We start from the raw sequence: 12,678 nt of genomic DNA, 5'->3' as shown, positions 1-12,678 counted from the left end.
GGATGGGCAGTCAGAGTTGGCTCCAAGGGGGACATTGAAAAGGGTGTGTCAGGTAGAGTGGGCTGGATGTGGAGGAGGAAAGAAGAGGAGGTTGTCAGGACAGGGTAGCCTGCAGGTGAGACAGAAGACAGGGTGATGAGATGTCCAGCAGGCAGGGAAACCCAGATTCCAAGCCCAGAGTGAGGGGCGTGGAATGGAAGGACGTGGCCAAGTGGAGTGGGGGGGTCCATCCCCTGTCTACATCCTTTCTTCCCCATGCCAGCCAAGCCCCGGGGCCTGGGTCTCCTTGCTCCCAAGCGGGAGCTGACCAGACACAGGCCTTCCCCTGGGGCGGCGGGGGGCGGGGGGGGGGGCGGGATTTGGAGTTCCAATTGCATCTGTAGCTGACCACGGTCACCCCTTGGTTTGGGAAACTGCCAATTCACTTGTGTTCAGGGCTGGTCTTACTACGAGCAAAAGCAGTTGTTCTGGGTCAAAAGGAAAGAACTGGGGAGATTTTGAAAAACCAGAGGGCTCCCCAATAGTCTCGGGGGCATCTTCTCTTTACTTTATGGGCACCTGGATGCGGGGATTGGGGAAAGAGGAGAATAGGAGAGAAAAAGGGATAGTGTTTGCCTGCCACTTCCTGGCTTCAGTCTTAGGTTCCGGGCCATGGAGAAGGGCGGCGGGTGGAGGTAGATTTGATTTTGAGGTTCTGGCCAGAGAAGCAGAGATTCAATCCTGCAAGCCCAGCTTACCCTAAATAGTTATAGGGGAGGAGAGAGAATGATGCAAAGCGCATTTCCTGCCAGTCGCTGCTGGTTAAACCTCTTTGGGAAATGAATCCTACGTGTATGAAAACTGGATGTGCCTTGTGAGAGTGCCAGCACATTGTAGAAACGACAGAGTAGGCATTGTTATTCTCTGACCTGAACCTGAGCATGGGCCCTTGCCCACGTGAGAGCCTGCAGCGTCTCCAGGGATGCCTAGGACGCTCTGTTCCTGCCCCATCCCTCCGCAGGTGACATGTCTTCTGCATTGCCCTGACCCAAGGCACTCAGCCCATCTGTCCTCACCTCTCAGCCTGGGTGGCGGCTCCTGGCGGTGGGAGAAAGGACAGTGAGCCACCCTCCTTTCTCCCCTGGTCTGCAGAGACAGCCCTGCCCTTTGCAAACCGAGGTTTATGGTGCTTTGTGCGAGAGAACCCCTCCACGATGGTGGCCTAAAAATTAGAGAATATCATTATGCTTGGTTAAAAACACTGCTTGTTGCAATCACCCACTAATTTAGCCGGACCCTTCTCTGCACTGCTTGTCCATCCATCCAACAGAAGTTTCATCGTCTCAAAGAATTCATCCTGTGGAGGGGGAAACAGAGACAATCATCTTAAGATGGGACAATACGTTTCAGTTGGAGGATGTTCGAAGTCCTGTGGGAACATCAGTGAGGGGATTACTGGGAGGCTGTGGGAGGATGGCATCACAAAAGAATGAAGAAGGGGCAGGGTCCCAAAGGAGGAGCGGGTATGCTGGGCTGCAGAGGAGGGCAGTTAAAGAGGGCTTGAAACTGCATGGTGGTCTCTGCTCCTTCCAGCTTCTAGGGCATCTGGATGTGTTGAAGGAGAAGCAGATGGACAGGCTCGGCTGCTCATTTACAAATAAGCTGCTCAGAGGATGGACTAAGTAGGTTACACTGAATGAAGGACAAGTGCGTGCAGACGTGTGCCTTGAGAATGAGACTGGGATGGGAGGCAGTTTGAAGGTATGCTGTATGGCGAGAGGGGTGACTCTAGAGCCCGAGGACCAAGGTTTGAATCAAATGTGTGGATTTAGCTCATTTCTCAATGTCCTGAGACTCAGTGTTTTGCAGCAGGGTTGGGGACAGGATAGGGGTGGGGAGGTAGGCTATAATTCCTGGTCTTCCCTGTAGGAGTTTGGAGAGAATCACAAGAGATGATATACTTGAAAAAGTACAAGCTCTACCCACATGTTAGCTGTGTGAGGGCTACTCACACATTCCTCTGCTTCAGAATCTTCTGGTTCAGGTCATGCTATTCCACAAAGGAGCCTCCTGCCCTCTACACCCTGGGGCCAAGGAGTGTCAGAGGGGTCTTGGGACAGCTTGTGCACTTGGAGGCAGAGGTGGGATCCCATCACCTCCTTGCCAGGGCCCCCCACCCCCACTCCCAGCTCCCTGGGGGAAGAGCCTGCAGACCAGGAAGTAGGAGGCGTCCAGCACGAGGCTGGCCCAGGAGGCAGCCTGTTCTGCCTGTTGTGCTTCATCGGCCAGGGCAACACCTTAACCAGCCTCAGGCTCCTAGAGCTGACTGTACTGCCAGGATGTGGGCTTTGGTTTCTCTTTGGTTTTGGCTTGTGCTGTTAATGCGGCCTGCTTAGGGCCCAGAGAAGGGGAAGTGCCTGGGGAGCGGGGTGGGTCGGACTCCCCAGGCTCAGAGTCACGTGGTGCTGGGGGTGGAGGGCACGTTGGATATGCCCCTGATGGGTACGTGCCAGGGTGACCCCTGCCCACGGTCTGGCAGGCTGGGAGAAGGGAGGTGGTTGTCAGGGTTGGGGGCTCCTGTTTGTGGAGGAGCTGGGAAGGGACAGAGGCCAGGAGAGCGCGGCCGCCTGCGGCACTTCACCCCCTCTGTCCTTCACTTCTCTCAGTGCAGAGGCCCAGGGGAGGGGCCCGGGGTGCATGCCCTCCCTGCAAGCACATGTGCACCCAGTGAATTTCAGGTCCCCAACTCCTGCGCTTTCACTTCTCTCAGCTCCCCTGCTGCCTCGGAAGTTGTCAGGTTCCGTAGCAAAGGCCCCAGTCACCCCTGCTCAGAGAGCCTGACAGGCGGGGGGCGGGAGGATGGCCGTGGGCATCAGCCCCGGGGCGGTGCCTCTGCGGTCCACCCTGCTTAGCCGTCCACGGCGGGATGGCGGCACCTCCAGCGCCCAGTCACACACTGTCCCCAGCTTCTGAGCAGCCGGTCCGTCCTCCTGTAGGGCCGGGCTGGATCTGCTCTCTGTCTTCAGGCTTGTGCAGAAGGGACAGTATCCAAGGGATTTTCGGGGAAGCTTCAGCACCTTCATATTAAAACAAAAAAAAATGTCGAAATCTCTATCAGATGGCCCAGTCTTAGGGCTCTGTTAAAAATATGTACCTAGCAAGGGGTGTTCTAAAGTCAGGTTTATCTCAGCTTGTAGTCAGTTACCAATGTTACTAGGAAGGGTCTCGACAATAATCATAAAATAATAGAGTGAAATGAACATAAGGGTAGTGGGATTGCAGGTAAAGGGTTTTAGCACACCGTTTGTTGGTGTGCTTGTTTTTGCAGGTGTAGTTGTACTTGGCTCCCCAAATGCTAAAACAAATGTCCTATGCTGTGTGTCTTCCGTGAGGTTCTTGACCGCCCTTGAGAACAGATGTACCCACTACAGGGTGAAGGTGAGAGTGTAATTTGAAGCTAAATTGAGAATGGAGCTGGACTCTAAAATTACATCCCCGCTCAGACTTCCAAGTGTGCACGCAATCCCTCGTGGCGCAAGAAGCGCTGCGTCCTAGCCGCCATGTGAACCGCCTGGGATCCACGCCGGGCGCTCCTCGCAGGATTAGCCAGACCCGGGCAAGCAGGATGGCCGAGAGGAGGTGGCAGGCTCCAGGAGAGGCCCGGTGGCCTGGGTGTGATGAGTGTCTGGTGCTGAGCCCGAGCCTGGAGTCGTGGTGTTTGCCTTAAGGCTGCCTCTCGGCTGGCCTGGCGGCTCGGAGCTGGGGGCAGCTAATGAATCCTCATCTTTAATTCCAGGGACGAATGGAAGCTACCCCCCGCCCCCGCTAGCTGAAGATCCGTGGAGCCCTGGGGCTGATGCTTGCCCGCACTGTTGAGAACGGCACCGAGGCCCAGCCAGGCACCAGGACAGAGGTTAACCTGGGACACCCCTGGACAGTGATCCTGATGTCTGTTCAGAACCGCGCACTCAAGGGTGTGATAAGTGAGTATGCTACTGGCTCCCAGGGGGCTGCCGGCCCTTCCTGCCTCAGCAGCACAAGCACAGGTCTGGAGGTTCCCGTTCTGAGCCTGCTTGCTGTCCGAGGACCTGTCACAGGGCTATGGTGCTGGAATGGGAGGGGGTTTCCTGGCAGTTTCAGGCCATGTCACATGCTAGAGCCCCAAGGCCTCTAAAAACTGAGCCAGACCCAGATGGGCAGACCTGAGTGATGTGAGACACCCGGCACTTAGGAGACGGCATCCTCCCCAATTGTCTTTCTTATCTGTTAGGGTGCTTTGGGCCCTGGGCTTTACCTCTGTGCAGTGGGAACTGGATCTCACCTAGGTTTCCAGACTCTGCCTGGAAGCCATGAGTGGTTCCTGTGGCCTTGGGTAGAGCATCCAGGGCACTGAATGGTGAGGGATTTGTGGTGCCTTAGGTGCCATAAATGTGGCCACCAGGGGGTCAAGAGGAGCAGGTCCTCTGCTGCTTCTGCCATGTTTCAGGCATGTCTCCTCCTCAGTCCAGAGGAGCGGCAGGTAGGGCCAGTGTCCCCCTGGATGTGGAGTCTCACCGGTCCTCACATAGCCTTTCTATCCAGCCTCAGCCTCTGGCTTTTCCTTGATGACGCTTTAAAAAATGACAACTGGCTGCTTTCCCAAGCCCCAGAGGCTGTCCGGCCTAAAGGCTGTTGTGTCTGAACAGGGCTGACAGTCCCACTGTGGGATCGGGGGCCAGAAGGCAGAGAGCTCCCCCAGAAGGCAGGGCAGGGAGAGCTGGTGCTTTTGCACTCCTGACCGGACAAGCTTTTAGGAGCTGTTGGACTGGTCCACAGGAGCCCAGAGCCCTTAGATTCTATGTAGGAGTTTGCAGAGCGGGAAATGGTAACTGGGTATTTCTCAGCTTTAGGTAGATCTTGACTGCACTGCTAGTTGAGAATTTAAAACTCAAGGCTAGGATGTATTTTTCAGTCAGCTGAGGCTTGCAAAATCAGTTTGATTGAAGGGTCTTTCAGGAAGTGTGTTACCGAGCTGATTTATAGCTGGGGTGGTGTGACGAGCCTGGACTGTGGGAGTGGGGTGGGGGTGCAGAGATGGCCGTGGAGGCCACTGTGGGAACGCGGTGACTCAGACGGAGACCTAGTCCCCGCATGACACAGGATTCCCCAGAACAACCTACATCATCAGCCTTAAAACAGTTGTACCCTTTTGTCCAGTGATCCCACTTCTGGAATTGTTTGTTAAGAACTCTTTCACTAGGAAATAGTTTCAGCAAAGAAAAGGGCTGAGTTCTCTTGTTACAGGCACAGAAAAGATGTTTCTTATGGTGTCATTGTCAGAGTGGAAATGGGAAACAGTTGTTCTCCCTTTGTTGAACATCTAGGTTAAGTAAATTAGTTTTCCACTTGATGGAATATTATGCAGCCATTCTAATAAGGAGAACATAGGAAATATGACAACTTGGAAAAATGATTATGATGTAATGAGTTAAAGTGTCAGGTTACAGGATAAGTACCTTATGGTAACTTGCAAAATAAACACGTGAGAAAAGATTGCAAAGGGGAAATGATAATGGCTGCTAGTTTGCTGGAATTATGACTGCCTTTTCTATGATGCATAGATTTTTTTCTTTTAAAACTAAATTAAATCTGGATGAGTACACAACATACCATTAAAAGTGATTTTCTCTAAGATGTGGGGTGATGGGGGACTTTTGCTTTCTATGTCATTCCTTTCTGTAATGTTTATTTTGCGGGGCTGTGTTGGGTCTTTGTTGCTGCGTGCAGGCTTTCTCTAGGTGCAGAGAGTGGGGGCTACTCTTCGTTGCAGTGCGTGGGCTTCTCTTGTTGCAGAGCACGGGCTCTAGGTGCGCAGGCTTCAGTAATTGTGGCACGTGGGCTCAATATTGTGGCTTATGGGCTTAGTTGCTCTGTGGCATGTGGGATCTTTCCGGGCCAGGGATCAAACCCGTGTCCCCTGCACTGGCAGGCAGATTCTTAACCACTGTGCCACCAGGGAAGTCCCTGTAAAGTTTAAATTTCAACTGTGAGCATATGTCAGTTTTGTAATCAGGAAAAAGATTTTTTTAAATTTATTTATTGGCTGCATCAGGTCTTTGTTGCTGTGCACAGGGTTTCTCTAGTTGTGGTGAGTGGGGGCTACTCTGTTGTGGTGTGTGGGCTTTTCATTGAGGTGGCTTCTCTTGTTGTGGAGCATGGGCTCTAGATGTGTAGTCTTCAGTAGTTGCAACACACGGGCTCAATAGTTGTGGCTCACGGACTCTAGAGCGCAGGTCCAGTAGTTGTGGCACACGGGCTTAGTTGCTCTGAGGCATGTGGGATCTTCCTGGACCAGGAATCGAACCCATGTCCCCTGAATTGGCAGGCGGATTGCTAACCACTGTGCTACCAGAGAAGTCCCAAGAAAGATATTTTAAAATGCTAGAAATAAAAAATGTTAACGGCTGTATTTCCCAAGAAAAAGGAGAAGAGAAAGGCTGAACTGGTTAGCTCTTTATACCTGCTTCCAGTGTTTAAGGGCGTGCGCCTGTTTGGGCCCATTTATTTCATTCATTCATCAATCTATTTGTTCACAGGTATCAGTGGGTCTTACTTCCAGGCACTGTTTTAGGCACTAGTTACCCAGCAGTGAACAAGGCAGAGCCCTGCCCTTGTGGAACTTGCACTCTAATTGGAGGAGATAGACAATGAACAAGTAGCAAAATATCAGAAAGTGAAAGTGCTACGACTAAAATGGGATGTGAGTGATGGGGAGTCTATTTTGGATCAGAGATCAGAGAATTCTCTGAGGGGTGATGGTTAAGCAGAGATCTGAATAACAACAGGGAGGCAGCCACCTGAGGCCTGGGAAGGGTCCTGCAGGCAACGCACAGGATGCCCGGCCTGCAGGCCCCACCAGCAGGCTACCCTTTGCCGCCTGAGCCCCGGTGAGCCTCTGCGCCAGGCTGACTCCATTCCCCAAGCCCACTTGCCCCCCCTGCACCTGCCAGCTGGGATTTGCTCCGCATCTGAAATCCTCCCCCGCCTGCGGCCCTGAGTGGATCCGCTGCTTCCAATACTCTAGCTGCTGCTGCTGCAGGCACAGGGCTTCTCTGGGCAGCCTGCACGCTGGCCACTATTCTTGGCTGACATTTCCGTGGCAGGACTGGGGCATCTGAGATTCCCGGCAGCATTGGGGCAGGCTGGCAGTCAGGGAGGCTCTGGGTAATGTGTGTCCTGGTGAGAGGTCTTTGAATGGCATGTGCCTGAAGGCCCAAAAGGGGTGGCTTCTGCTATGGTCCTGTGAGGATCAGCTGTGACCCTGGAGGACCTTCATGTGAATCCTGCCAGAACGTGGCTTCAGAACGGAACTTGGCCTCTCAGAATGGGCTGAGAGCCTTCAATAGCTCTGACGCCAGTTCTGGGCTTCATTGATGATCTACCTAGAAGCTCACATCCTTCTTGCTTCCTGTTATGTCTCCATATACCATCTCAGCCTTCCACAGGCAATAACTCAGAACATGGTCGTGCCCTAGAGGAGCCTGTAGTCAGGCTTAAGGGCAGTGCAATGTGCTGATTGGGAGTGAAGGCTCTGGAGCTGGGTTTGAATCCCAGTTCTGCCTTGCACATCTGTAAGAACTTAGGCTGATTTTCTAGCCTTTCTCTGCCTCAAATTCCCCGTCTGTGAAATGCGCTTGAAGATCATCTGAGTTAATACATGGAAAGTGCTGCAAAGAGTGCCTGATTACTATTGTGACTTAGGAGGTGGCAGGAGGACCATCCCAGGGAGCTTTCCTGGGGGGCGCTCACAGCAAGAGAGTGTGGAACTCTATGGCATGTGGGCCAGCCAGTGACCACAGGTATTGTCCCCGACTTGCTTCCCTCTGGTCCTGAAGCAAGTCCGTGTTTTCCTCGCCTTCAACCTGATGACCACAGGGGAAGCTCAGGACTGTTTCAGAACTTGCACCCAGATGTAAGGGCAACCACCCTCCCCCTCATTAGTTTCGCTCCCCTACCAGGAGACTGGACTCAGGGTAGCTCCAGCTGTGCCCCCAGTGCCTTGCCCTCAGGGGCCCCTGGAAGGCCTGTGCATGTCCCCAGAGCAGTGGTATTAACTAACTGTAGTGGTTTTGTTGCCTGGGGATGGGGAGCGAAATCTGGGAAGTAAATGAGGTGAAAGAGGAAGGCCTGCCCAGCCTGGCTACACGGAAGGGGAATCCTGATGTTCTAGCCAGATGCTCCTCTAGGTGAAAATTCCCGGAGTCGTGGTGCTGCGGCACCTTAGCTTCCTGGAACAAGATGGGGATTTCTGGCGAAACCAAGAACAATCATCCCATCTGGTTTTGCTTCCAACCCACCTTGGACTTTTATGGCATTCTCTTCGCTCCTCTCAACCGCTCACTCAGCTCTCTGCCACCCTAAGGAATAGCTCAGCAGGTTCCAAGAGCAGCAGGTGAGATACTCCTAGGGAGCAGGGCTCTGAAAGCCAGCCCGCTCCCCTCCCCCACCTCAGAGGAGGCAGCGCCCTGTCCTGACGAGCCTCCTTGAGCTCAGGCCCTTTGCAGGGAACTCCGTGTACCCTGGCTCTTTCATCACACCTGAGGGCTCTTGCACTTGAGTGTTGTTCCCCAAAATCCCACTTGTGAAACTGTTCATTGCTCTCCACATTCTTTTCTCTGCTGTCAGTCTTGCCCATGGTCCCCTCCCTACTCTACCCCGAGTTTTCCTTCCTGGGCTGTCCCATCTTTGTGTCATGGTCCTCAGGACGGTTATATTTATCACCAGGAGAAAGAAGCAACGTCCTGTGAGCTGCTGGTTCCTCTTGATGCAAGTCTGCCTGGGGCTCGGATCCCTGGGCCCAACAAAGAGGTACTGGAAGGGTCCGGGGCAGAGGACTCAGATAGGGGGAGGCCAGGCAGGGATGGGGGGCTGTTGGGCACAGCAGAGGAAGGGGGAGCCTGTCCTAGTTCAAAGGTTAAGCACAGCTCCTGTGATTATTAGAAGTGGGTTTGGGGAGTGGAGTTCTGAAAATCCACCCAGGCCAATGCCTGCCTCTAATTTTAGCATCTGTCCCATCACAGTGTGAGCTGCCATCCTGGCTGACGACACTGTCTCATATCTCCGTCCCTGTCCTCACCCCTGCCTCCTGGCCCCAGCCAGGTCTCCCCCATTCATCTTCCGTGGACCAGTCCAGGCCTCCTCAGACGCGGCCTGACCTCGCCTAGGTATGCTTCCCCTCCACCTACCTGTGTTCTTCCAGGCGCGGAAGATTCTAAAAACAGAATCCAGGTCTCGGGCTTGCCCTGTTGTCTCTCACCCCATCCTCTCTTCTGTTCGGCAGCTTGCCCTCTCTCCCTTTGACAGCTACTCCTTTAATCTTGCTTCTGCTCCACCGCATTTGGGGGTCCATCTCTTCCAAGTCAGCCGTTCTGGGGTGGGGGGGTGGTGGCTGGAGCCTCTGATTTGCAGCCGACTGGGAAACCACTCTTGGCCGCCCCAAAAGATCAGACTCAGAGGCAAGGAGAGCAGGGTTTTAGAATCAGCATCAAGGAGGGGAGAGACGTCTGAAGAAGCCCCTTCTCCGGATCCTATGGGACAGAGGGGCTAGGGGTACGAGTGCCTGTAGGACACTCAGAGACAGACCTGAGTTCCGAGGACCCAAAATTGGGCAGGAGGCAGAGTGGTCTCCAGGCCACCACTGTCCACCCGCCTCAGACGGTGGACCCCTCCTTGCTCCTCAGTGAGTCCCTGGAGCCTAGCTCTGTTCTGGGCAGAGCTTAGCAACCTGTTGGGAGTTCAGGACAAAACGAGAGCTTGAGAAACGGTACCAGGGATGCTGGCCCTCTCACTCACACTTTTTTTAAAGCCTGGCCCTCACAGGGCTGGTTCTGAGACCCCTCCCCTTCCATCAAACCTCCTCAGCCACACGGGAGCTGGACGCGCACGTCGATTCTCCTCAGCTGAGTTTTTGTTCGCCCGTGGGCTGTGTGTGTGATTATTGCTTTCACGGGTAGCTTGGCTGCTGGCTTAGTGCTCTGGGTGGAGGTGAAGCCCTGACCTGCTTGGCACGGAAGGCTGCCCGGCTGCTAGCAGAGGACAGGGGTAGGAAGACCCTGCTGCAGGGGAGGGGGAGAAGCCGACCGGGAAGCCTGGCTCTGTGCCAGAAATGAAAGCCATCCTTTTGTGAGCATTTGCCGTATCCTTAATAGGGGCTATCTCTTAGCTCATTCATCCTCACTGTAACCCTCAGGAGGCAGTTACTCTTATTATTCTCACTCTACTTATAAGGAAACTGAGGCACAGACAGGCCAGGTAATGTGCCCTAGATCCCACAGGTGGGGGGATTATCGTCCACAACACAAACCCAGGCAGTTAGGATCTGGAGCCCCTGCACTTAACCGTTACACACCATTCACACCTGTGAGTCACAGTGTGTTGTTGGGAATGGCTCAGGAGGGAAGAATCTGCATGAATTTTACACAGTTTCGGGCTTCATTAGGTTCGTTTGTCCAGCAAATTTATTGAGCATCTTCTGTGTGTGAGGCTCAAAGATGATTCATATATAGTCATCCAACAAATGGTTTTAAGGGGCTTCCCTGGCGGTCCAGTGGTTAAGACTCTGTGCTTCCACTGCTGCGGGTGCAGGTTTGATCCTGGTTGGGGAACTAAGATCCTGCATGCCACACGGCCAAAAAAAAATTTTTTTTTAATGGTTTTAAGATACAATTATTTTTATAAAAGTTATACATACTTGTTAGAAAAATATTTGAGTTTACAGAAAAGTAGAAAGATGGAAATAAAAATCGTTTATGATGTCACCATCTAGAGATGATTGTGGCTAAATTTTTTGTATATTTACATGTATATATGCCTTTGCCAAGTCAAAATCATACGAAATTTTCCATTTTGAATCCTGCTTTTTTCTCTTAATATTGTATTAAACAAATATTCATCAAGTGGCTACGAGTGCTGGCCTTCAGATGAACCGTGGCAAAGCTGAGTGCTATCACTGCAGAAGTGAACGGGGTGCAGAGGCGGACAGGGCAGTGGACAGCTCTGGAGTTGCAGGTGTTTAGGAAAGTCTTCACAGAAGAGGAGTTGGATCTTGAAGGAAGACTATGGCTTCTCAGGCCATGGGTTGGGGGTGGTGCTGGTGGTAGCAGTTGGGAAGGGCACCCCAAGTAGCAAAAATAGCAGTGGAGAGATCTGGAGGACAGGCTCCAAAGCAGAAGTGGATCACAATGGGCTTTGCCAGTCTTGCCTAGGGGTTGAGCCTTACTCTGTAGATGTTAAAGATCCACTAATAGGCTTTAAGTGGGGAGAAACATCAGATTTGCATTTTTAAAAGACTGCTGTTTTTGTACACTCTTTCGCAGTGTGATGAGTGACTTGAGCAAGGCAAGGCTGGGAGACTGGATAAGAGACTATTGGAGTCATCCAGGTGAGAGGTGATAAGGCTTGAACTGGAGCAGGAATGAGAAAGAAGCATGACAAGGAGGAGATGGATTTCAAAGATATTTAAGAGGTAGAAAGGATAGCAGTTAATGGCTCACTTGGTGGCTTTGCTGTGTGACTTGCTTGGGCCAATAAGATGTTAGTGGGCGTGGCTTAACTCCTTAACCAGTATTGAAAAGCCCTGGTGTGGCTGGGTTGCTCACTCTAGCGCTTCTGCCCTTGCTGTGAGAAGACCATACCAGGGCTAGTCCACTGGGCCCAGGAGAGGGACAAGAGGCAAGTGGAGCAGAGCCATCCCAGCCAAGCACAGGACAGAGCCCCCATATGACTCCCAGTCTCGTGACTGAGGCCAGCCAAGATCTGCCAACCCACAGGCACGTGAGTTGTAATAATAAATGAGAGTTTATTCAAGCTACTGCGTTCGGGGGTGATTTGTAACGTAGCAATTGCTGAGTGATAAGAATGTCTTCAATCTTGAACTGAACGCTTACTGTGTGCAAGGCACCTGGGGATGCAGTGCTGAATCTGCAGTGCAGACAAAGACCTCACTTTCAGGGCATTCAGGTTAAGGGGGGGAGACGACAGAGGAAGCAAGAGTGATCTCTCTCTGCTAACTGGGTGTGGTGGTAGGAAAACAGATATTGGGGAGAAGATAATGAGTTTGATTTAGGAAAGGAATATGAGGTGCTTATGGGACATTTAGGTGGAGGTGTTCAGGAAGGAGTGGGATAAATTAGTGTAGAACACAGGAAAGATGTTTGGGGACTGAACGTTATCAACATCATGAAACAAAATCATCTATACCAAAGAGAGACAGAGTATATTCCTCCTCTGAGTGGATAGTCAGAGGAGGAAGAAAGGACTTGTGGTTGGGAGGACGAAAAAGATTTTGTTCTGAAGGTAACCTGTAAGCTGGGTTTGTACTTGTGGAGGCAAGAGGACAAAGGCACATAAAACACAATAGATAGGATGGTGGTAAGATCTGGAGAGCTGGACTGTGAGAATTAGGCTGGAAAAGTAGATTAGAGTGAGATCATGGGGAGTCTTGAAAGCCAAGCCAAGGAGACTGTAGTGTTTCATTAGAAAATGGGGAGCCGTTGAATGTTTTTGAGCAGGGGAGTGACATTAGGCACCCATGTCTAGGGGATAGGACATACTATCTAGGAGACAGTACACACATAGAAGAAGTATGATGAGTTCTGAAGTAGAAATCAAAAGATACAGATTCTTGTCTCAGCTCTTCCAGTCACTGGCCCTAGGATATGG

At 52.1% G+C, this 12,678-nt stretch overlaps 1 protein-coding gene across 18 annotated transcripts in view; it reads left to right on the top strand.

Moving 5' to 3' along the window:
- TMEM229B (transmembrane protein 229B) overlaps positions 1-12,678 on the top strand; it is a 37,948-nt gene that overhangs the window by 21,121 nt on the left and 4,149 nt on the right. For 4 of the 18 annotated variants that reach the window (XM_057730569.1, XM_057730570.1, XM_057730565.1 and 1 more), the window contains exons 2-5: positions 3,776-3,962; positions 8,743-8,826; positions 9,039-9,182; positions 11,621-11,790. In XM_057730569.1, the coding sequence (XP_057586552.1) occupies positions 11,737-11,790 (54 nt within the window). In that variant the 5' untranslated portion in view covers positions 3,776-3,962; positions 8,743-8,826; positions 9,039-9,182; positions 11,621-11,736. Of the gene's footprint in view, positions 1-1,572; positions 1,741-3,775; positions 3,963-8,204; positions 8,411-8,742; positions 8,827-9,038; positions 9,183-9,957; positions 10,154-11,333; positions 11,483-11,591; positions 11,791-12,678 lie in introns of those variants that run through there. The other 14 variants (XM_057730568.1, XM_057730564.1, XM_057730571.1 and 11 more) reach the window with 13 other exon arrangements.

The sequence above is a fragment of the Hippopotamus amphibius genome, chromosome 4 (assembly GCF_030028045.1).
Source record: "Hippopotamus amphibius kiboko isolate mHipAmp2 chromosome 4, mHipAmp2.hap2, whole genome shotgun sequence".
NCBI classification, from domain to species: Eukaryota; Metazoa; Chordata; class Mammalia; order Artiodactyla; family Hippopotamidae; genus Hippopotamus; species Hippopotamus amphibius.
Note: the sequence above shows the minus strand (reverse complement) of the source record. Positions and strands in the feature narration are given on the sequence as shown.